Source organism: Mesoplodon bidens (assembly GCF_964165515.1).
Source record: "Mesoplodon bidens genome assembly, chromosome: 8".
NCBI lineage: Eukaryota > Metazoa > Chordata > Mammalia > Artiodactyla > Ziphiidae > Mesoplodon > Mesoplodon bidens.
In genome coordinates this window covers 28,519,197-28,543,064 of record NC_138165.1, presented here as the reverse complement: position 1 = coordinate 28,543,064, position 23,868 = coordinate 28,519,197, and the positions used below count along the sequence as shown (strand labels likewise).

Below are 23,868 nucleotides of genomic sequence, written 5' to 3'. Positions count from 1 at the left end.
TTTGGTTTTACAAAACTGGCCAGGATGCAGATAAGCTCTAATCCATTATTACTAAAAGAACATTCAAAGGACTGGAGGTGAAGAAACTAAAATATCACAAGTCACAAGTTCTGGAAATATTCGTGTATTCTGCAGAAAATTGTTTACAAATCAAAAGCATCAGAACTCTAGGAGCTAGAGGCATAGTTTCAAGGTGACTATATCTTGCCGATTCCCACCCCCCCACCCCAAGCCCCGCAACCCAGGTTCCCTTTTTGATAGCTCAAAACAAATTTTTTCCTACTCTTTTCCCTTTTCCACTGCAATTTCTCTTTCTATGGCTTGCCCATGGGATAGAGAAATGCAGAGAAATTCTTGTAACTTGGTGCCTTTTGAAGCAGTAGAATTTGTGTTTAAGCCCCAGGGAACTGAAATCTTCTTTTCTTCCTCTGCTTTTGTTCCTATCCACCAGCCACCACCCCTTTACCACACACACACACACACACACACACACACACACACACACACACACACACACACACACACACACACACACACACACACACACACACACACACACACACACACACACACACACACACACACACACACACACACACACACACACACACACACACACACACACACACACACAGCACTGCCACCAAAAATGAAGATGAAATAAAGTACAAACCAAGCAAAAAAAACAAACTCAGAATTTAAATGCTCTCTGTTGAATCGGGTATCTTCTTGTTTCTTCTGATTTGCTGCAGAACAATTTCTGAAACTTAGTTGCAAAGTTATTCAGCTTTTCACTTTTGCCTGAATTTGCCTGTCCAGATGTGTGTCCTCTTTTTAAACACTTTTCTACCTTTACCATAGAAAGCCAGGGCTCCAGGCTCTCTCACCCCCTCTAATTTCTCTTCATCTTTGTTAACTCCTTTGATGTCAAAGGTCTCATACGGTCAAAGACCCTTCTCTCAGGGTCTTTGTAATCTTCAGTTTCACTCAGAAGTTTGTGTTTCTTTGAAAAAGTCACTAAAAAAATACAACCTCACAAATAGGTATCAAAACTTTTAACTAGCCACTTCTTTAGGAGAGAGGAAAATTCTAAAGGAAACACGATGCATGAAATTAACACATTTTACCACCTGTCCTGCACTATTACTTCCTCTTAGCAAGTGGCAGGGAGTTGGCTACATGGGTGTTTTTTTAAGCCCATCTGGAAAAATTCTCAAATATCATTTGATGCTGGTAATTCAATATATTTATAAAGTTGTGAGTTTCCAAGTTAAGGTGGAAAAAACAAAGAATTATTGAGGTGAGCGCATAGTTGAGTGAGGCGAATACCCAATTTACATTTTTCTGCACAATTATGGTCACACAGCAAGTGGTACAATGCAGTGGTTAAAAAAACCCTGACTCTGCCAGGTTTGAATCCCAGCTCAACCACTTATAGACAAGTTATTAAATTTTTCTGTTCCAAAATTTCTTCATCTATAAGATGGAGATTATTTTGAGGGTTGAGTCAATACATTAAAAAATACTTAATGTTGATAACAGAGTTAAACCTCAGTCAATGGTAGCAGTAGTTGTAGAAGTTGTATACGTTGTGGTCTGTTTAATTCAGTCCTCTGTTTCTTTTGGCCTTAATCTGTGCAAATTCATCTCTATTACCAAACAACATCATGAAAATAAACAGTACTGAGATACTAAATGTTAAAAATATAAATTTCTGTCTCTTATTTAAAATCTAATTTATTCATTCCAGAGATATTTATATGTGTGTATGTGTCAAGCCCTCTGCCGAACCGAGGAAATCAGATAACAGTTCCTGATAAAGAGCTAATAGTCCAGTGTGTGAAACACACAAGAATCAGATGAGAAGAGCTCAGCATGAAAAGTACCTGGATAGAGGGTTGCCCAGAGTACCTCCCAGAGTACCTGGGAAGGGTAGACCCTGGAAACTGGTGGGAAGGTGATCCTTGAACTGTCCTGAAGAACGAATAGAAGATAGTTGGGGAAGGGGGGTTATTCCACGTGGAGGAAAGAATGAGCAAAGGGTAAAGACACAGAGGCTGGAGAGAGCTTAGGGGATTTGGTGAACAATTAGTTGGCATTGCTGGAGCTTGGCATGGGACGTGGGGAGGGAGGAACAAGGCAGGCAGGGGCCAGAGCATGATGGGCTAAGGAGCTTGGATTTGTTCCTTAGACACCTGGGAGCCACAGAAGGATTTCAAGCAGAGATGTGCTTTAGGAAGATTGTTCCGATTGCAGTGAGGAGAATGAAATGGAGCTGGGCAAGGCTGGAGCTATGGAGGCTAGTGAGAGCAGATTGTGGCAATTGTAAATAACAGAAGGTATTAAGGTAATGGTATTGTCAAGACTTAGTGGTGAATTGGATGAGAGAGATTAGGGAAAGAGAGAAGCATCACAGGGTCTACCTGAATTGGCTGCCTCCCTACCCTGGTTCAGACTGTAATCAAACAGAAATTGCAAGACACTCAGAGACAGAGACCAGTAAAAAGACTTTGCTTCCTGTTCATATCCTATCAAATGCCATGCATAGCCTATGCAATGCCATGTACTTCCAGATATTACACAAAGCTTCCAGCTTTCTGCCCAAAGAAGTGTTCTTCAATGGTCCAAACAGTCCCAGGACCCCCAGCTTTAGAGACGTGTTTAGTTTTGAGAGCTAATGCAGAGAAATGAGAACTACAGCCTACAGGGGGAAATTTTTTGACTGTTTTTTTACTGTTTTACTGTTCCTGCAAAAGCAGGGAATGTTCTGTCCTCTTCAGTACTTTCTCCAGGGGCTAAAGAAGTTGGTATTTTCAGGGGGTTGCAGAGAAGAAGGCAGGTTCTTAAAGGATGGGGAAGAACTTGGATAGGTGAAGGGGAGGATCTTATATAGAGGGAGACATTGAAAATAGAGAGAAGGTAACAGAGGAAGCAAGAGGGAGGGAGATCAAGCACCTAAGAGGAAGACTGAACTTAGAAAGAACCTCTAGGTTGGGAAAGACACAGAAAGGTTAGATGAAGATATCCAGAAAATTTGAGGGGTGGGGGGCAAGAAGCAGAGGAGATACTATGAGGAAACTCATGTTGAATGGCCTTTAGCTTTCCAAAAAAAAGTAAGCAAAATGGTCTCAAAGTTGGGAGTGAGCTGTGGACTCCAGGGAAGTGTTAAATCTTTGAAATAGCTGCTATGAGGAATATGATAAAGGGTTCATTAAAGGTGGACATAACGATTGCTCAATAGCACAGAAAACCCAGGTGGAACTTAACTGAATAGCATTACATTGTAGTGAAGTTAATCAGTGTTTAAGATAATGCATGTAGAGCATTCAGGAGAGCATTTGGCATTAGAACCTCTGAAAAATTGTACCATCAACACCATCATCACCTTTTCCATCTATCATCTCTACCAATTCTTAGCCACAGGAGTAGGAGTAGAGAAAGCAGATACTGTGGTCTTCTTCAGGCTGGAGACTGGCTTGGATGGACATTGATGGGTGGACACGGGGGCAAGAGAATCTGAGTAGGAGAGTATCCTTGAGGTCTTTTTGGAGATTTGGAAGAAAGTGAAGCCAGAGTGGCTTATTGGCTTTGAATGTGGGTCTGGGTCAGGGGACTGGCAGTTACAATGAAGACAAAAAGCAGATTCAGTGAGAGGATGGTGAGAAAAGAGATTGTAGAACTGAGTCCTGGGGAACTTTTGAGAGATTATTGGGAACTAGTCATAGCTGGACTTGTGGACAACTTCAGTGGAGGAGAAATAAAAGCTTTTAAAGAATTGACAAAGAGGAATCTTGAAATTAGAACGTGAGAAGAATTGACAAAGTGATTGGTAGGGTATGGGAAAACCAAAGACTGGAATTAGGGGTAGGAGTAGAGAGAAAGGAAAATGGGGGTCAAGTGCTGGAGAAGATGGTACGAGAGGGTGATATGAACTGTTTAAAAGAGATTGGTTAGGGAGAACAATGGATGGAAAAAGGCAGAGGGGAGCAAGGAGGACACTCTTTTCCCCACCCCCTCACCACGAATGGATGGAAGGTGGAAGGAGGCAGGAACATTATGGGGAAATGGTCCGTTCCTGTTATGATGAGGAAATAGACACGTATTCAGGAATAAGGCTAGGAATCATGGGGAGGTCATTCACAATAGAGCAGAAGCTGTACTGTGTATTGTTGACTGAAAAAAAATGCACAACCTAAAAGTTGAGAGTTACGTTTTATTCGGTGGACAAAACTGAGGACTGAAGCCTGGGACACAGCATCTCAGATAACTCTGGGAGACTGCTCTGAAGATGCAAGGCGGGGAGCCGGGATATGTAGGAGTCTTTTTGCAGCAAAAACCAGGTGGTTGATTGTTACTTAAAGAAAACCAGATATCTCAAGTTAAGGAATTCAGCACTTTTCTGTGTATGGGAAGATGCAAGAGTCTGGGCTCCCTGGAACCATTCCTTCGACGTGCACCTCAGCTATCTGGGGCCAGTAGCCTGTGCTTTCTCATCCTGAGTCTCCTCACAGTACACCGTTGGGGGATGGCTGCAGCAGTTGACTGCTGAATGGTGGGCATCAGGCATCCTGTTCCCATCCTCAGTTCCCTCAGAGCTCATCTTTGGAGATGTTGTAATGTGATGGCTTGACGGCTGCACATCCTCTGTTCACTGATAAGGCAGCCAATATTTTTCATTCACAGTATAAAGAAGAGCTTGAGTGGTGAGGCCCTACCGCTCCTCTCCTGGTGTAAGTGTTCTAGCTTTTCTGAATGGTGCAGTTTTTTGGGACAGCCAGGCTGTGATCCATTCCCATTGCACATTATGTATATGAGGCACCTATGGAGAAGTGACATTGTACTATTTGAGATTTGATACCATTTCCTGATGCTGATTGAATGAGTGAAACCATTGGAATTTAAGTTTTTCCAGTAATTTATAATTTTTCTATAGCATATGTTTGACTCAGGAACAGTAGAGAGGTTATGCATCCAAGGCTGACTCTCTCAAAGGAAGTCACATAGCCCTAATATTCTGTGAACAACAGTTTAGGGCTACATTTTTAGTTAACCTGTCAGGGATGCTGTTAAACAATTTGGTCATTTCCTTTACATCAGCTCCCATTTCTTTGACTTTCAAAAGGAATTTTTCCCCCAAATCACTTTTGCAAATCCCTGAATTCATCAGTATTATCTGGCATATCATGTCACTATCAAAGCTAGAGACCTTGACTTGAAAACATGCTTTTTAAAAAATCACTTCACAAGGTTTAGTGGGAAAAGAGCAAAGCCTCTGTCTGCAATTAGAGTAGAGGCAGGGAAAGCGCCAGTTGGCTGTGCTGTGACCCGACCCACTCCCACCTTCCAACCTCCCATCATGGACTCAACTTCTAGCCTCAGGAAAATTGCAAAACCCAGCACTTTGTTTGTTCCCCTGTGGGTGGTTTGGGACTACCTGAAACCACAAATGTTAAACCCTCAAATGCCAAGGGTCTACTACCAAGTATTACTTGGTAGAATAATTAAGTTCCTGGTTGTTTCCTGCTCTGTTTAATGGATTTTGATTCTACCCTTGCAATTTGCCTGAGGCTTATTGAAACAATGACCTCAGCTTTTCTGATTTCTTTTCAACCAGCAGCAGTGGCCCTTAAAAACAGATTTTTCACTGCTGAGCTTTCCCTAGTAAGTCTTGCTCACTCGCTTCCTCTTTTACCTGCAAACATGCACCCCCCCACATGTATACACATACATCACATTACATACACTGTTGGGTTCTTGGAATCCTGTGCAAATGAATGACTTTTGAATGATTACTTCATCAAGTGCTGGAGACACTTGCCACATAGCAGGTTAAGAATTTTCCTGTTTTCCTAACAGACAAGAAATAAATCCATACCCTAATGTAATCTGCTATCTATCTCTATCTATAATGGAATGAGTGAATTAATATTTAATTTTCTGCTGGTGTCACTGATTCTTGCTGCCTAGAGAAGATAGCTATATCAAATACACTTAATATAATTGATAAGATGCTGATCTATTGAAATTCCGGTCAAAAACAATGCTTGGATGAAAAAACAGGGAGATACTATAGAGATTTCCACCCAAATAATCCTTGTATTTTTTAATCTATGTATTATAATGTTTGTTTGATAAATATAAGCTTAAATTTCAGATCAAGATTGAGCTCATATAGTTAAAGTTATCTAGGTGGTAACTTTACTCATATTTGGATCTCAGTAGGATGGTGTTACACCTAGATGGTTTGCCATTATTTTTCTCATGCTAGGTCCATGATTATGTGATTATAGTAAAAAGTTTCTCTTTCATCCACTCTGTTATCAAGAGGTATACTGAAATGGAAATAATGATTTGGAAGAAATATTCAACATCACTACCTTTGTTGGCGTAATAGTACTCTATCCCCAATTTTGAGTAACATTTTCCTTACTATATGAGATCCATTGAATGTGGTGATAAGGGAATGGTTCCTCTAATCTATCCAAATTGTCAACTTGTTCCTGAGCTTTGTACATGGCTGCAGAAGCCTTTGTCTTAGACTCTTGAGGACCACCACCTTTGAGCCTGGACCCTCTCCCTTACTCCTTTACTCCTTTTTTCTCCATCCCCAACGGATTTTACTTACTTATCTGGAATCTGGTGGGAGTGTTAGTCATTTTCCAGTCCTTTCGGTTCCACTCTTGGATGGAGGGAAGGGCTCTGATCCTGAGTGTAGAGGAGTGGAGGTAGAGGTGGCCTTCCCAATGGTCCTCCTGCCATAGGACGACCGTCTAAAAGACCATCAGGCATTTTTCAGTGCAGAGTTTCACCTCTCACTAGCAATCCCCTGTCATTTTTAGACTAAAAGATTTTGTTTCAAATATCATATATTAACGCATATATGTGGAACCTAGAAAAATGGTACAGATGAACCGGTTTGCAAGGCAGAAATAGAGACACAGATGTAGGGAACAAACGTATGGACACCAAGGGGGGAAAGCGGCAGGGGGTGGGGTGGTGGTGTGATGAATTGGGCAATTGGGATTGACATGTATACACTGATGTGTATAAAATGGGCAACTAGGGCTTCCCTGGTGGCGCGGTCGTTGAGGGTCCGCCTGCCGATGCAGGGGACACGGGTTCGTGCCCTGGTCTGGGAGGATCCCACATGCCGCGGAGTGGCTGGGCCCGTGAGCCATGGCCGCTGAGCCTGTGCGTCCGGAGCCTGTGCTCTGCAACGGGAGAGGCCACAGCAGTGAGAGGCCCGCGTACCGCAAAAAAAAAAAAAAAAAGGCAACTATTAAGAACAGGCTGTTCTTACAAAATAAAGATTTTGTTTCCTTCCTACCCTTGAATTATAATTTAGAGGCCTTTCTTCTATGCCTTGTTCTTCATCATAGTTGGGCATGAAGGGAAGAATGCCTCCTGCCATACCTACGTGAAGCTCCTGCAGCCCGGTGTGGACCTGCCTACATGGATGTTACTGCTTCCACAGGCAAAGTTGACAGGAACAGGCTAAGGGATTAAGGAATCACTTTTGGACAAAATATATAGTATTTTGTCAGTGTTATTCATAGGGCCAGCAGCTCAAACAAAGAAGTCTGCAGGCCCAGTGATGAGATATCAAAGAGAACTCCCAGAAATGGTTTTAACCATAATGCAGGTATAGAGATTAAGTGATAGTGAAGCCAACAGCACTTTAGGACTTTATTCCCCCAGTGTCTGAACTAACCTGGTACCTTCTACAGCTTCTTTCCCCCCTCATGGGCTGGACCTAAGCCATCCCCAAGACCCCCCATCCTCTATCTGATCTGTGCCCACTGTTGTTTCAGGGGAGCTCCCAGTCTCCGTCTCACCGACTCTTCAGATCCAGTTCTTATCCTCCACCCATTGCCTTAGACCTGATGTTTCAGAATTGCCCTCCTTCCCACCTTACTTGAACTGGGGACTCAGACACCAGTTTCCCCTTTTCCTGATCCCTGAATCCTTAGGTCAACCCTTCTCACCACTACCTGCCCCACACCACACCAAACCCGAACTCCAAGAACCAGCCTAAGCCAGGGCTTTGAGTCTCATCCTCTCTAAGCTGTACCCCCAAAACTCCATTTGTCTGGGAAACCAGGCTTGGCAGACAACATACTTAGGGCTTCATGAAAACAAAGAGAAAATCTAGCAAAAAGCAGTATAGACTTTGTTGGGATTTGAAAATATCTTCTAAATCATCAAACCTATAATACCTTACCATATACTCTTAATAGAATGCCTTTTGCTTTATCCAACCATTTACCTATCTCTCCATTCCTCTAAGCTTTGGAATACTCAATCCAAAGTTTTTAGTTGGAAATCTGTGATTTGCACATTAAACAAGGAATTCTTCAGCAAGAATTGATAATAGATGCTATTCTCAAGTAAGGCACTAGGTGGAGCATGTGAATTTAAAGGAAATTTAAGTTGATGGTTACTGGTGACAACAAATTATTTAACTCAAGAAAACTGTAAAAAAATTTAAACCAAATTTCTTTTGATTAATTTCAACTAAAAATAGACAAATGTAAAACAATGTAACACTTTTAATAAATATATGTACTCTAGGATAATGTAAATTTAAAAAGATAAAAATTGGAATAAATAATTTTTTTCCTCTTCATTCTCTCCAAACACTATAGCCAAAACAGGAAAATGAAGCAGGTAGCAATTTCAGAAGAACACTAGTTGGGGAATACTGAGATAGGGCTGGAATATATTTTTTTTCCCTGAGTGAGAAAATGAAGTGGTCTGTATCAGAGTGGAAATACCTTGCAAGCTCAGATTTGTGGACAGCATCTGCATGATTCCTGGAGGTTAAATCTGTGAGATAGATATACAGATAAGTTCTTCAGGGTTCAGAAGATAGCAGTTTCGATCCTGGTGGTATTGCATTGTACATGTTCACAGTTATAGTCACGACTTTCTACTAGAGTTTATTTATTTGTGATATTGCAAGTGAGGTTTGTCAATGCTTCCATTTTTAGTTGGCTGTAAAAATGTCATCCAGCGTGCAGCTTGACATCCCTATATGCAGTTCAGGCTGACTTCAAGTCCAGGTCAGGGGCTTCCCTGGTGGCGCAGTGGTTGAGAGTCCGCCTGCCGATGCAGGGGACACGGGTTCGTGCCCCGGTCCGGGAAGATCCCACATGCCTCAGAGCGGCTAGACCCATGAGCCTGCACATCCGGAGCCTGTGCTCCGCAACGGGAGAGGCCACAACAGTGAGAGGCCCGCGTACCGCAAAAAAAAAAAAAGTCTAGGTCAGGAGTTACTGGAAGAAAAAAAAAATCTCAGGAAACTCACCATTGACTCAGTGATATTTTGAATTCTGATTCCCCCTGTCAGCCTGTTACCATATACTTCTCAGAGTACCATGCATTCTGTCCAAGATATTTAGTTGCATTCAGTGGGGAGACAGAATGGAGAGTGCTTACTTCATCTTGACCCGAACCAGAGCTGTGGATTTTTTTAAAAATTCCTGACTTTCTTTGTCAAAAGATGCTTGAAATAAACTCTAACATAGACTGTTTCATACGATTGCAAGATATAAATTTAGGAGGGAGATAAACTAGCTGAATTTAATATGATGAGAATTTAATTTATGAAAAATATGTTGCAATATTTTGTTTTATGGTGAACTTCAAAGGAAAAAAATGCTTGGGTTTTATGTAAAGAGGATTTGGCCAGAAATGTGTACCCTCCTGCTGTTTTATTTGGCAAAGTGGCTAGATAGAAGCAGCTCTGAGTTTTTTTAAAAAGCTGTTTTTCAAACAGATATGATTTTTCTTTGACATCACTAATATGTTAGAATACAGATGAATAAACTGTTCTGTCTAATAATAATTTTAAAATGCTTAGGTTATAAATTTGACTTTATTAAGTAAAATTAAGTTTCATCTACTTTGGACTTTTATATGAATTAGCAGCAAAATTGGTTCTAGCACTGGAGATGACTAATACCATGCTTAAAATACTCCTTCTTCAAATCTATCAATAATAGGGGTTAAGAAGTAACTTTTAATTTAATAGGCAGGAAGTTTTTTAAATGCCTAGTGAGTACACTCCCAAGAGAAAATCTCACATGTACGCAAGGAGATGCACATAAAGATACTGAGTGCTGCTTTGTTTTTGATAGCAAAAAGTTGGAATCAGCCTAAATGTTGTTCAAGACTGGGTAAAGAAATTGGTACATATTTATATGATGTAATATTACCCAGTGATTAAAGTGACAGTCACTTGCTCACTCACTCTCATTCTCTCTCTCTCCCTCGTTCCCTGTCTTTCTCTCTATGTATGTATGTGTGTGTGTCTATCCCTGTCACTTTTCATGCCCCGTATCATCACAGGTCCATATATATATATATATATATATATATATATATATATATATATATATATATATATATATGGAAAGAGAGAGAGAGATGGGAGAAGGGGGGTTGGGGAAGCATGATGTTGAATGGAAAAAAGTAAATTTGCAAAATGAAACCACCAGTATGATAACATTTTTATAATTTAACATACCAAATCTGTGTATTATGGGTACATATATGTGTATGACCAATATTTTTAAATTGGAAAGATACCCATGAAATAGTGGTCACTCAGGAAGGGGAGTGGGATGGAACATGGGTCCCAAAGGGATTTAAAATAAACAAGATAAAATGTAAGCATTTAGCGATTCGTTGGTATCTGCTATATTATTCTTTGAAGTTTTCTGTAGTTTCAGAAATTTCTCAAGAAGTGTGGGGTGGTGCTGGTGGACAGCAGGAGGGGACCTCAAGGGAAGTACCCTAGTGAGAATTACATGCCTGACACTGAACAGAAAACAATGCAAGGAAGTGCTGTGGTTGGCACGTAAGAAAAGCAGATATAAGTGTTAGATGGGCCCCCTTGGCTGTGCTCCTCATGGCAGCAGAAGGCTTGAGCTCTGGAGCTCCCCTTCCCCCGGGAGCCCTGCAGTGATGGGGAGAGAGCTGGGGACCTGGACTGGACTCGCTCTTCCTGCCCCTTCTCTGAAGTCTCTGAACACGTTGTGTGGTAAGACTGTGGCTGAGTTGTTCTTGTTGCCTACTTTCTGCTATATTTTTTACTGCCTTAGTGCTAATATTCTCTGGATAAACTCTAGGCATGAAAGGATGCATACCAGAAGACCCTATCATGTGGAAGATGCTGAAAAATACTGCCTTGAGGATGATTTGGTCAATCTCGAGGTTCTGGATGAGGTACTAAATATTTAATAGACAATTTTCACCAATGACATTTGTTTCACATGAGTGGTGTGACCTTTCTGTTGTAGATCATATTCTCCTAAGGTCACTTGAAACTTTAATTGTTTGTATAGCCTTGGGGTGAAGCTCAGGAACATTTGGCTGCTGTGACTATGATCCGGTGTTGTGTGCATTTATAGTCCCCCAGATGTCCTGAATGATGATGAGAAAAGGATTTGGATTTTTCCCATAAAGGCCTTTATATTGTAGGCTTAAATGATGTATTAGATCAGCTGAAATTATTTTCTGTTTATAGAAAAGTGCAACTTAACCCTTAAATTAAGATAGTTGTTTGTTCTTCATAAAGAGGAGCTTCATTTAGGGAAATAGTGAAGCTAATATAGCTTGAATTCTAAATTTGGAAACTGTGATAATCCCCATTTAAAATATGCATGTTTAATAGAGCTGTTAATTGCACCGGACCTGCTTCTGCTGATTCTAACTCTGGGGACCCTTAACTGCAATGCATGAATCACTAAAGTGTGATATAAAAGTGTTCAATTCTGCATTCCCACCACATAAATTTTAAGTGTAATGCTTTGAGAAATGAAGTTACAATTTGTCTGTACTTTATTAATAGTAATGACCTATTAAATCAAATTCTAAATAGAACATTTTGGTTGGGTGAGACATGTTTTTTTTTCATAATAACTAACAAAAGCTTTGTTGCATATGTCAGAGTCTCTTAGCAAGTCCTAAGTGGGCCGAATTCTTTTAGCATATTACTAATTTTTTCTTTTTTCAAGGCAAGTATCTGCATTTAGGATCATTAGGGTCCTAATGATTAGGATCCTAATCAATAGGGTATGACTTAAATGGACTATTTTAATGTTTTAGAGAAAAATATTCTCGTAAGATTACATTTATTGTTATTTTTAGGATCTCTCCCTTGACTAGAAATAATGTTTACTGTCAGTACTATTTATCCTCTTCTTAGGATACAATTATTCATCAGTTGCAGAAGCGTTATGTGGACTTACTTATTTATACATATGTTGGAGACATCTTAATTGCCTTAAACCCCTTCCAGAATCTAAACATATACTCTCCACAGGTAAGGGATCCTTTATGAGCATGTGGCTCCTTAATAGGAAATGTGAAATCTCAAGGGAAAATGAAAAGGGAGAAAAAAATGAGAATAAAATTATGTCGTCCTAGGGGTGTACATACCCCAAACTGAAGATAATAATGCAACACAGATGGAATTGTTACATTTTGGGGGTAACTTTTTAAGTTAATATGTAACAAAACAGCTAACATTCATTTAGTGCTTACCATATACCAGACACCGGGTTACCTTGTTTATCTCTCATGAACCTGTGTGACAGGTAATATTATTAAGCCTATTTGGCAGATGAGGACACTTAGCATAGTGAAGTTAATGCCCTTCCACAAGCTTAGGAAGCCAGTAAGTGAAGAATTGGGATTTGAAGTCAGCTCTGTAGACTCCAGAGCCTCAGCTCTACAGCCTCCCTGATGCCACAATTCCCCTAATAAGTGACGAAGCCTTGGTTTTGTGGGCAAAAGGTACTGGGACATTAGAAGAGTTCTTTAAGTTAATGTTTTTCAGTTTTCCAGACTTTATCATGGAGTGAAACGTGCCTCAAATCCCCCCCACATATTTGCATCAGCAGATGCTGCTTACCAATGCATGGTTACTTTCAGCAAAGACCAGGTAAGAGCTTACTGCCCTTCCCCACCAAGTCCCACAGTAGGATGTGTTCTGTCCTCCTCTGCAGCTCTTAAGTCTTCCTAAAAACTTTCCATTCTGGTTGCTGGTGCTGACTCAAGGAAATAGGCAGTAAAATAGTAGCTCAGTGGAACAGGAACAGTGATAAAGCCAGAGTAGCAGGAAAATGTGAAAACCCTTTTCAAGAAATGTGAAACGTCCTTATCAAGGGCACTCATTTCCCCTGGTAAAATATAATAAAGATAATTCTAATGTGAATATAAGAATGTAGAGCTAACACAAACCTGATGACATGGCAATGACTGTCATAAAAATGGGATGGAAAATGACGGACATGAAGTTATTTCCAATGAAGGTCTCAGAAATTTCATGGTCCAATCCCTTTTGTATGAAATACTGCACACAGGTTGATAGTGGTTCTGCACCACACTGTTTAGCTGCTGAGAAATTGTGATGAATTGGGTAAAGACTGAACAAATCTTAAACTCAGTGCTAGTTAAACACAAAGCTCACCCATACGTTTTAACTTTCTGGACCTCTGATTCATAGTGGTGGCATATCCAACCTTTGGCCCTTCCTTTACTTTCAATATGTGTGTTTTCCCTTCTGTCTTTATTCTGTTTGAAATAGAAACAATCTAATGTGGTGAGAAAATTTTATGAGAGAAGCACAATGTGTATATTTCCTGAGACCTGTGAAGTCCCAGCTTTGGATTTGCTGAGGAGCTGATCGAAATTATAATAGTGCCAGTTACGAAATGGAGTACCTGGATTCACTGTGTGTTAGAAACTTGGCTTCTCCACATTCTTACCTTTCCCGGAGACTTGTGAAATGTCCATAGAATTCATAGAAAGGAAGGAAATGAAGAGCGATATATGTGTTTCTCAAGTTAAAAATTTACCCCACTGTGTTATCTTTTTTCTAACACTAAATGTATGTCTTTACCAACACCAGCCAGTTCTCCAATTCCCTGACACCAACTGGCTGTCTAACAATTCAATTCCATCAATTCTGATACGAACTATCCATATTTAGCACAGACCTCACAGGTTCAGGGCTCAGTCCACAGACTGCCCCTACTTCAGACACCAGCTGTGAATGGGGTACCCAGGCTACCTACACTTCCTCCTGGCTGACTGCAAATTCAGGGGTTCCCACAGCCCCCCACAGGTTTGATAATTCACTAGAACGACTCACAGAACTCAGGAAAACACTTTACTTAGGTTTACTGGGTTTTTATAAAGGATACAACTCAGGAGCAGACAAATGGAAGAGATGCATAGGACAAGATACAGGGAGGAAAGTGGCGTAAAGCTTCCACGCGTTATCCTCCCAGGCCTGCGACATATTCACACCGGAAGCTCTCTGAATCTTGTTGTTCAAGAGTTTTTATGATCTCTGGCCCTTCTCTCCTCCCCAGAAGTTGGGGTGGCGGGGGTGAAATTTCCCACCCTCTAAACCATGTGTTTGGTCTTTTTAGTAACCAGCCCCCATCCTGAAGCTGTCTTGGGCTCCACCTTGAACCACTTAGTGAGCAGTTAGGTTTGGTTGAAAGAGACTTGTTTGTGAATAACAAAGGATGCTCTCATCACTCCCGTCATTCAGGACATTCCAAGGTTTTTAGGAGCTCAGTGCGAGGAACCAGAGACAAAGACCAAATATATGTTTTTTTATTATACCACACCCACTAATCTCCTTTATATATACATAAAGAGCTCCTAGAAAGAAATAGTAAAAGACCAATAATGTATATTTTTAAAAAGGCAAAATATGGACTGGTCACAAAAAAAGGAAAATATGAATGACCTTAAACTTACGAAAGGATGCCCAATCTCACTCCTAATAATAGAAGTGCAAATTAAAAGTGTACCAAGGTGTAATGTTTTGCCTATCAGACTGGCAAAAATCCAACATAGCCATTTGGTGAGGGTGCAGGAGAACAGACACTTTCAAATACTGACACAGTCCTTAGGAAAGCAATTTGGTATTATCTATCAGACTTATAAATGTGTTTACCTTTTGGTCCAACAGCCCCATTTCTGGGAATTTATTCTACAAATGAAGCTGCATATAAATATAATGACCTACGTATCGGGTTATTCATTGCAGTATTGTTTGTAATCACATCGGGAAAATCTCAAGTATCCATCAATATGGGACAGGTTAAATAGACTATGGTCCATCTATATAAGGGAGCGACAAACTACTGAAAAGGTTGAGGAAGCTCTCGGTGTACTGAAATGGAAAGATTCCTAAGATATATCGCTCAGTGAAGATTTAAGGTATACAGTGGTAGATGTTATATGAAAACCATAGCTGAGCACACAGGGTGTTTACTGTGCTTTGAATTCTTCACCAACACTTCATTTTCTGTGTTAGTGCATTGTCATCAGTGGAGAAAGTGGCTCTGGGAAGACGGAAAGCGCTCACCTGATAGTTCAGCATTTGACTTTCTTGGGAAAGGTATTGACGAACTGCTTTCTGTATCGTGGTTAGAAGACTGCGTATTTTCTAAATGAGGGAAATACTGGTTTTTATTAGGGGTTACATAGAAACATTCCATCTTTGTTATGTTCACCTCCTGATCGCTAGGCCTCTTAAGATGTCAGCATGTCCTCCACCTTTCACACAGTGAAGAAAATAATGCCAGCACCAATTTACTAGATTATCGGCAATTAATTTTTCATGTTTTCAATGCAATACAAACATTCAGCCATTAAGCAGTAAAAGTGGTTAAACATTAGGAGCAGGAGCAGGGAGCGCCACTAAGGTGATTAAAGGGTTGGAAATAGAGCTCTCTGAGCAAAAGTTGAGGGAAATGGAAATTCTCAGCGTGGTGAAATGGACATCAAAGGGTTAGCTTTAAAGATACCCTAGCAGTTGCTCATACTCAGAATTAGTGTATTATGAGACAAAGAACAAATTTAAGAGTATTTTTTACAGATGAGATTTGTTGAATATTATAGTGAATACCTGAGAAAAGTGATGGTATCTCTCTATTTAAAATTCTTTCTGGGCTTCCCTGGTGGCGCAGTGGTTGAGAGTCCGCCTGCCGATGCAGGGGACACGGGTTCGTGCCCCGGTCCGGGAAGATCCCACATGCCGCAGAGCGGCTGGGCCCGTGAGCCATGGCCGCTGAGCCTGCGCATCCGGAGCCTGTGCTCCGCAATGGGAGAGGCCACAACAGTGAGAGGCCCGTGTACCGCAAAAAAAAAAAAAAAAAAAAAAAAAAATTCTTTCTAAGCTCTTCAGGCATTTTATCTGTCAAGAATTTTAAGAGAAGTGTATCTGGTTGTAAAAACTAATGACCTAATCTAGCCTCATCTGATGCTTATACATCTGGGGAAATGCTCATCTGAGAAAACAATGCTGGTGACTGATGCTAACTTCCCCAAATGGAGTTTTTCCCCCTGAGGATAAATGTGAAATCTGGGGGCTGGGTGGTGTGGGTGGACCTTGCGTGGCAGCTCTATTGGAGTAATGTTTCTGGAGGCTCCTTCTGACTGTTCTTGTTTGGCACAGGCAAATAATCAGACCTTGAGAGAGAAAATTCTGCAAGTCAACTCTCTGGTGGAAGCCTTTGGAAATGCATGCACTGCCATCAATGACAATTCCAGCCGTTTTGGAAAATATCTGGAAATGATGTTTACACCAACTGGAGCTGTGATGGGGGCAAGAATCTCTGAATATCTCCTTGAAAAATCCAGAGTTATAAAACAGGCAGTGTAGGTGCACTATTTTCTCGCTCTGGCTTTGCGCTGCAATATAGACCGGGCGGCTTTGGGAATTTTCATGGTTCCATTCACCCTTGTTCTTAGCATCCTTGCCCCCCATCTCCAACCCCCAGCCTCCCCAAGAGCAAGGAATTATTTAAGCAGAGGGTAAGTGGTGACTTCTAACCTAAAAGGTGTTTACAAGCAGAGTAGAAAGGGCTGGGTGGGATTACACTGGGATAGGTATGCCCATTCCTCCTGAGTTTGTTATACCAGGTATAATTTAACAATATGCAGTTACTTTTAAAAATCATTAAGTCCCTTAAAATTGAGCTTGTCTATCAAAAAAAACCCACTGAGAATATTCCGCATGTTCATTTTTTCCCTAGATTGAGAGAGGAAAAAAACTTCTGTTTTAAGAAGAGCAGTATAGCAATAGCCCAATAGCATGGACTGCCCCTGGTTCAAGTGCTGCCTCTGACCTTGACTGTGTGACCCTGGGTATGTCCCCTATCTTCTCTGTGCCTCCTCTGTGAAATGGAGATGCTACTAGAGCCTACCTCATGGGTTTGTTGTGAAGATCAGTGAGTTTGTTTATATAAAATGACTTTACAAAGTACGTGGGTTGGTATATGTGATCAGAGAGTTAGCCGCTGTTACTACTGTTGCAGGACATCAGAATTCCTCAGGAGCATGGCTCCCTTCATGCATTAATCAGTAATTATCTGTTGAATTCCCGCTGTGTTCCAGTGCTGTGCTCTCTGTTGGAGTTGCAAGAGTGAACAAAATAGACAAGGTCCCAGTGTTCATGGGGCTTGGAGTGGATAGGGGATGGAAGAGGGGTGGGCGCCCAGGGACGGGGTGGCAGGGGAATCGCAGGCATTAAGCACAAAAAACCATACATGCAGACCAAGTGTGATAAGTACCGGGAAGCAAAGCAAGGTGCTATGAAGGTAAAACAGGAGAAAAGGGCCATAACCTAGTCCAGGAAGAGAGGGCTCCCTGTGTAAGAGACGTTGAATCTGAGAGTCACTAGGAGTGAGCCAACGAGGTGAGATGGGGACAGGAGTGGGGAGGTGGGAGAGAGGAGCAAAGACAAGGCTGAGGCCAGGTCATGCAGGGCTTTGGAACCAGGCCGAGGAACCTGATTCTAAAGGCAATAACAGGAAGCCATTTGACATTTTCAAGAAGGGGAGGGAGTCTCAAAAACCAACTTGCATTTTGATATAATGAAATAATGGCTCTGGCTTCAATGGGGCAAATGGATTGGAGGAGACGTGAGACGTACAGTCACGACACCGAGACCACCAGGAGGCTGGTTTCAAATCCGTGTGAGCGGGAATGTTAGCCTGCGCTGAGGTGACAGCGGTGGAGCTGGGGATGCAGGGGAGTTGATGCACCTGAGAGATGCTGTGCAAGGAGAACCCACAGGACTTGGTTTGGGCTCAGAGCCCCAGCGTCGTTTATCACGCACCTGCAGTTTCCTCACAAAATGGGGCCTGACGTGAAAATCAAACAAATGCACCGAAGGCTAGGGTCAGCCATTTTAGCTTCCGTGTGGTGTCTCAATTAATTTTTATGAGGTCCCTACTTCTTTCTTTCCAAATTCGGGTGATCTTAAAGTTTAGGGAGCTACCTCTGAGAGAATGGAAATTATAGTTTTCTGTGTTCAAATGTAAAGTGGTCTTTCGTAAGGAAAATGTGAGGAGGGTTCCAGTCACAGCTATGTCACTTATTAATATAACTATCCTCATACCTTATTTTCCTCATGTGCAAAAAGGGCATGATAAAGCCAACCTCACAGGGCTGTTATGAGAATTAAATGAGATGATATGTGATTTTTACCAAATATAGAATCTGAAACATAATTGGCACCTAATAAACCATAACATTATTACTATTAAATTTAGTCAATATGATAGCACTAATGGATAAAATAGACTGAAGACATTGGATGGGGAGAAGATGGGACCTGTGCAAGTTCTGTTTGTCTGACCTTTCTGGTTCTGTCCTCCTCCAGCACATAGTAGGATTCTCCTTCTTGGAACCCTGTGGCTGGATATGGTCTTAGGACTAGTTCTGGCAAATGAGTGTTTAATGGAAAGACCCTCCAGAGTGCTGGCAAAGTGCAAGATGGTGGCTGCTCCATCAGCCTGGGCCCAGTGACTCTGATGAGCAACCCCACCCCCCACCCCCTGCACCGTGACCCTCAGTAGACAAGTATTCTGAGCAAGAAGTAAGACTTTATTGAGTTAAGCCACTAAGATCTTGGGATGTTTGTTACTGCAACCAGATGGATGTCGGTAGGCAAAGCGTGGAAGAATTGAGCACTAGAAGTACCTGCAAAAATCTATAGGAAGGTAGGACCACGATGGGTCAGCCAATGCCTGCACCTTTACCAGAGGCAGAAGAACAACTGGCATTCATGCGGGGCATACCAGTTCATGAGGCCCTGTAAAGGCCTCTCGCCTCAGTGAATGGTGCCACCATCGCCAGATACTCAAGATAGAAAACTAGGAGCCAGCCTCCAGGTCCCTTTCCCTCACCACCCTCACTCATTCTATCTGGACAGTCTTTTAGTTGTTTTTCCAAAACATATCTTTAAGCTTACCCTTGTTCTCCATCGTCCCTGCCATTACCCTGTCCCAGTCACTCACTGTCTCACCAGATCCTCCTAATTGGTCTCCTTGCATCCATCTTAACTTCTTACAGTCTAGTCACACACTTACAGTTTAAGACACTTCAAAGAATTCTAATTGCATAATCAACAAAATCCTCATTATGGCCTGACAGGCCTTGTGTGGGCTGACCCTGCCCACCTGCCCACCCGCTTCTCACCAGCCTTCCTTTGTTCTACTTGGATATCATGCTCAGAGCCTTTTCGTATACGTTGCTCCCTCTCTTGGGGATGCTCTCCCCCTTCTCTCTGTAGCTCCTCCCAGTCCCTTCTCATGCTTCACAGTTTGATTTTAGTGTTATTTCCTTCCAGAGTCCTTCCCTTGACTTGTCGCAAGTGGCCCTCATCCCCCAGCGTTGTTCATCTCAGTCCCTTGTTTGTTTCTTTCAAAGCCCTCATCACCAGTTTCCCCGTTGATTCATCTGACTCCATCACTAGAAGGAAGCTCCAGAGGGCATGAATCCTCTGAGTCCTGTATCCCTGGCACCTAGTGCAGTGCCTGCCATGCTTGGCACTCAATAAGCTTATTAGTTGAGTGAACAGATGGGTGAGAAATGGCAAGTAGAGACATCTAGAACACAGGGCAGAGCTAAGAATGTATCAGAAGAGCTTGGACAGGATGAACAACCACAGGAAGACTAGGATATCCAGGAGATGCTGAAGAAAAGAGTAGGGCCCTTGTCACAGATAGGGACAAGGAGTAGAAGGAAGACAGGTTTCTTCCACAGAGCTACGTTGGCCAAGGTGAGGATTTGAGAAAATCCTGGGGCATCAACAGAAGAGAATGACCTCCTCCAAAGGAGAGAAAGGGATGTAGATAGAGCAGGGCTTTTCAAACTATCTTTGCTGAAAGACTAGCTTTTCCAAAAAATATTGGGTTGGCCCAAAAATTTGTTTGGGTTTTTCCTTAAGATGTTACGGAGGGCTTCCCTGGTGGCGCAGTGGTTGAGAGTCCGCCTGCCAATGCAGGGGACACGGGTTCGTGCCCCGGTTCGGGAAGATCCCACATGCCGCGGAGTGGCTGGGCCCGTGAGCCATGGCCGCTGAGCCTGTGCGTCTGGAGCCTGTGCTCCGCAGTGGGAGAGGCCACAACAATGACAGGCCCGCGTACGGCAAAAAAAAAAAAAAAAAAAGATGTTACGGAAAAATCCAAACAAACTTTTGGGCCACCCCAGTAGTAGTTCACAATCTATTGTGAACCAATACTTTCGTAAAATGTAATTGAAATGTATTCAGAAAAATTATCATACTCTTAGATGTCATAGCAATATCACTTGCTATAAAATGTCTAGACGTAGACTTTCTAGTTCCTTGTCTTATCATAAGCTGACAGCAATCCACAGACCACACTGAGAGCAACACCCATCCGAAAGAACCCTGGCCAGGGTGGCCTAAAAGAGGGTGCCTAGCAGGAGACCAGGGGACGGATGCAAGCCATTTTGAATCATATTTGAGAGAATACAAGTTTGAGAGAGTAGTCACCTCTCTTCTGCAACCAATTCCCCTCCCTAACTTGCTGTACACCTGGCTAGCTGCTTCCTGTCTTGGGCTTCAGTAAAGTAGGGAGTTTGGCTGATCTCTCTAAGCTGGACATCACTGTCTCTGAAGCAACGTGGGCTACAAACAGAAGACGAGTGGCACAGACGCATAGTCATTTGTTCTGGAAAGATCTCTAAACATATGTAACCTGAGCTGTTACCTATAATTGTTCCATTCTCTAAAACCCCCTTCTGCATATAGTAAACATAAGTGTGTTTAATAGTGTGACATTGTGGCAATTACTATACTAATCCTATCACTATTGCTATTCTGAAATTGGGAAGTAGCATATTTAATTGCCTGTAAATGCAAATTTGCTACAGAATAATATTTTGTACAGAAAGGAAACTATATAAATTACTTGGAGTGGGGGAATCCCAGAATATATTGTTAGTAATGTCCCTTTCCTTTTTTTTTTTTTCCAGGGGAGAGAAAAATTTTCACATATTTTACTATATTTATGCTGGCCTTTATCACCAAAAGAAACTTTCTGAGTTCAGACTTCCTGAGGAAAAGCCTCCTAGGTAGGTGTCAGGGGGTTTAGTTGTTAATTTTTAATGAATATACAATTAGCAGTGGACAAAACTTGGAAATAGAGCTGTTCTCCTAACTGGACACTCAGTCCCTTTAGCTGAAATGCCCACATGAGACGGCAGGAACTACATCTCCCTTTGCATTTTCTAGAAAGTTCAAAAACTCAATTGCAACCATTTTACTCAGCATGTGCACCATTATTTTATCACTGTAAGGAAATGCCCTTGCAAAGAAGGAGCCCAATGGTGCTCTGGTATTTGGGGTGCCATTTCCAAGTCATTGCTCATTCTGTTTGGTCATACTCTCTGTAGGTACATAGCTGATGAAACTGGAAGGGTGATGCACGACATAACTTCCAAGGAGTCTTACAGAAGACAGTTTGAAGCAATTCAGCATTGCTTCAGGATTATAGGGTTCACTGACAAGGTAAGTGATTGTCAGCAGAGAAAGAAACTCAAGTGTTAATATTCTTGGGTGAATGTGAGTGAAGATATGAATGTTCTAACTTGGGGCTGGACACTTGCTTTTCAAATGCCATGCTGGTCATGTTATAAGGTCTTGCTACTCAAAAGTGTGATGCGTGGAAGAGAAACATTGTCATTACACAGGATTAGTTAGAAATGCAGACTCTCAGATCCAACTAAGAACAGCAGAATCAGAATCTCCATTTTAATAAGATGCGAGGTGAACATTAAAATATAAGTACCCTTGTAAGTGCCTCGTGCCTGTGAATTGTTGTCACTGTCATCAGTTCACGCCAGCTGTGATAACAAACACCTAAACAATGCTGCCCTTTTCTGAGTTGGGGTTGTTCCAGCCATTAGAGTGAATTGTGTAATAGGAGTATAGGAATATGTAGGTTACCCCCAAGCCACAGGAGTATATTTATGCAAGTAGTTCCTTGTGCCCCCAAACAAATTAAGCCTTTTCAACTTTCTTGCAGTCACTTCCTTCTCCATGGCACACACTTGCACATTATTAGCCATAGCTCTAAGTACTGTGCTACCCTTATCATACTAGATACAGGCTGTCTCTATTATATATATGCCAGAGGTGACAGAAAATATTTATTACCCTAGGCTCAAATATTACTCTGTGGTACATTTATGTCATAGTTTCTGGGCTTCTTGCCATCAATTTTGTAAAATATACAGATTCTTTTGCTTTTCCAACAAAGGAGGTGAATGATTAGGAGGTAAGTGAGAGTGTTTAAATCTTCAGGGATTAGATTACAAGACACTTGAGTTACCCTGGGACAGCCACTCTGGATAAAGCATTGCTTTTGTAATCTGTTGAGTTTGGCCAGCCCTTTCCTCCCCAGCATGGTTGATTTTAGTCATAAAAATACTTTTCTTCTTTCTAGCCAGCTGTTAATTTTCTCTGTCAGCCTCCCACAGACTTTAAACTGACAGACAGTGGAAAATCCCAAAAGTCAGATACAAATAGAAATATATTTCCCTTGGCTCCTTAGAGGAGAGCAACTTAACAGGTTCCAGCATTGTTAAAGGACCTTTATGGTTATTAATTTATAGAGCTGGTTGTTATCAAAGGTGCATCACCAGAAAAGTCAAAGTTCAGTGGAGATGGCAGTAGAGCCATTTAAAGTCACCTGGGTCATGCCAAAGTGTTTAGGGGCATACTTTCTTGAAAGGGTACAGGAACAGTAGAGAAGTCAATCATAGGGTTAATAATATTTTGCATTCCATAAGTACAATGATGGTTGCAGAATACTGTGGAGAGATTGGTACTAGCTCTAAAGGAAAGGCTATAATATCAGCCCTGTCCAATGATAGAAATGTGCTGCAAATAATAATAAAACAGATGCTGTTTTAAGATAACAAAATTAAAAATGTTAAGTATGTATCCTTGAAGTAAGCCATCCCTAACCCCTATGGGAAAAAAAGTCTAGTAGAAATGAATGAATGGCTGCATAAATAGATATGAAAATAAACATAAAAGGTGGTAAACATTTTTAATTTGTGCCTGGTCTGGACTGTTAAATGGTTATTTAACTGGTTATAAACTGGTTATTAATGAATAACCAGACTGGAATTATATGTATATGTGTAGATATTCACCATGTCCACTGTTAATTCATTGGAAATAAACACAATTTATGTCAGTTAGCAGCCCTGGAAATGGAAGGAAGAGTCTAGATCTTATCTTTCTTATCCTTAATTCTTTGGTTATATCTCTGTTTGTATCTCTATAGACAAACCATTTTGCTGAATCGACTCAGTTTGCTTTATGTTTGTAAACTCAAAGTAGTTCGACTAAATTCAGAAAGATTCAGTTGACTGTAGTTAGGCAGTAGATGCTAAATAGCTGATGTAACAGAATTTCTCTTAAGTTTTTCTGAGGGACATTTCTAGACAGAGCTTGAATGAGCTGGTTAATTTAATAAAAATTATGGATGGTCCCTATCCTTTCTTATAATGTCA

At 41.4% G+C, this 23,868-nt stretch overlaps 1 protein-coding gene across 1 annotated transcript in view; it reads left to right on the top strand.

Moving 5' to 3' along the window:
• The window catches only part of MYO3B (myosin IIIB), a gene marked incomplete at both ends in the record, with an annotated part of 389,659 nt that overhangs the window by 164,326 nt on the left and 201,465 nt on the right, over positions 1–23,868 (top strand). Inside the window, 7 exons of the mRNA XM_081243223.1 lie at positions 11,133–11,229; positions 12,212–12,328; positions 12,845–12,949; positions 15,344–15,427; positions 16,487–16,689; positions 21,319–21,417; positions 21,739–21,853. Of these exons, the coding sequence (XP_081099349.1) occupies positions 11,133–11,229; positions 12,212–12,328; positions 12,845–12,949; positions 15,344–15,427; positions 16,487–16,689; positions 21,319–21,417; positions 21,739–21,853 (820 nt within the window). The remainder of the gene's footprint in view (positions 1–11,132; positions 11,230–12,211; positions 12,329–12,844; positions 12,950–15,343; positions 15,428–16,486; positions 16,690–21,318; positions 21,418–21,738; positions 21,854–23,868) is intronic.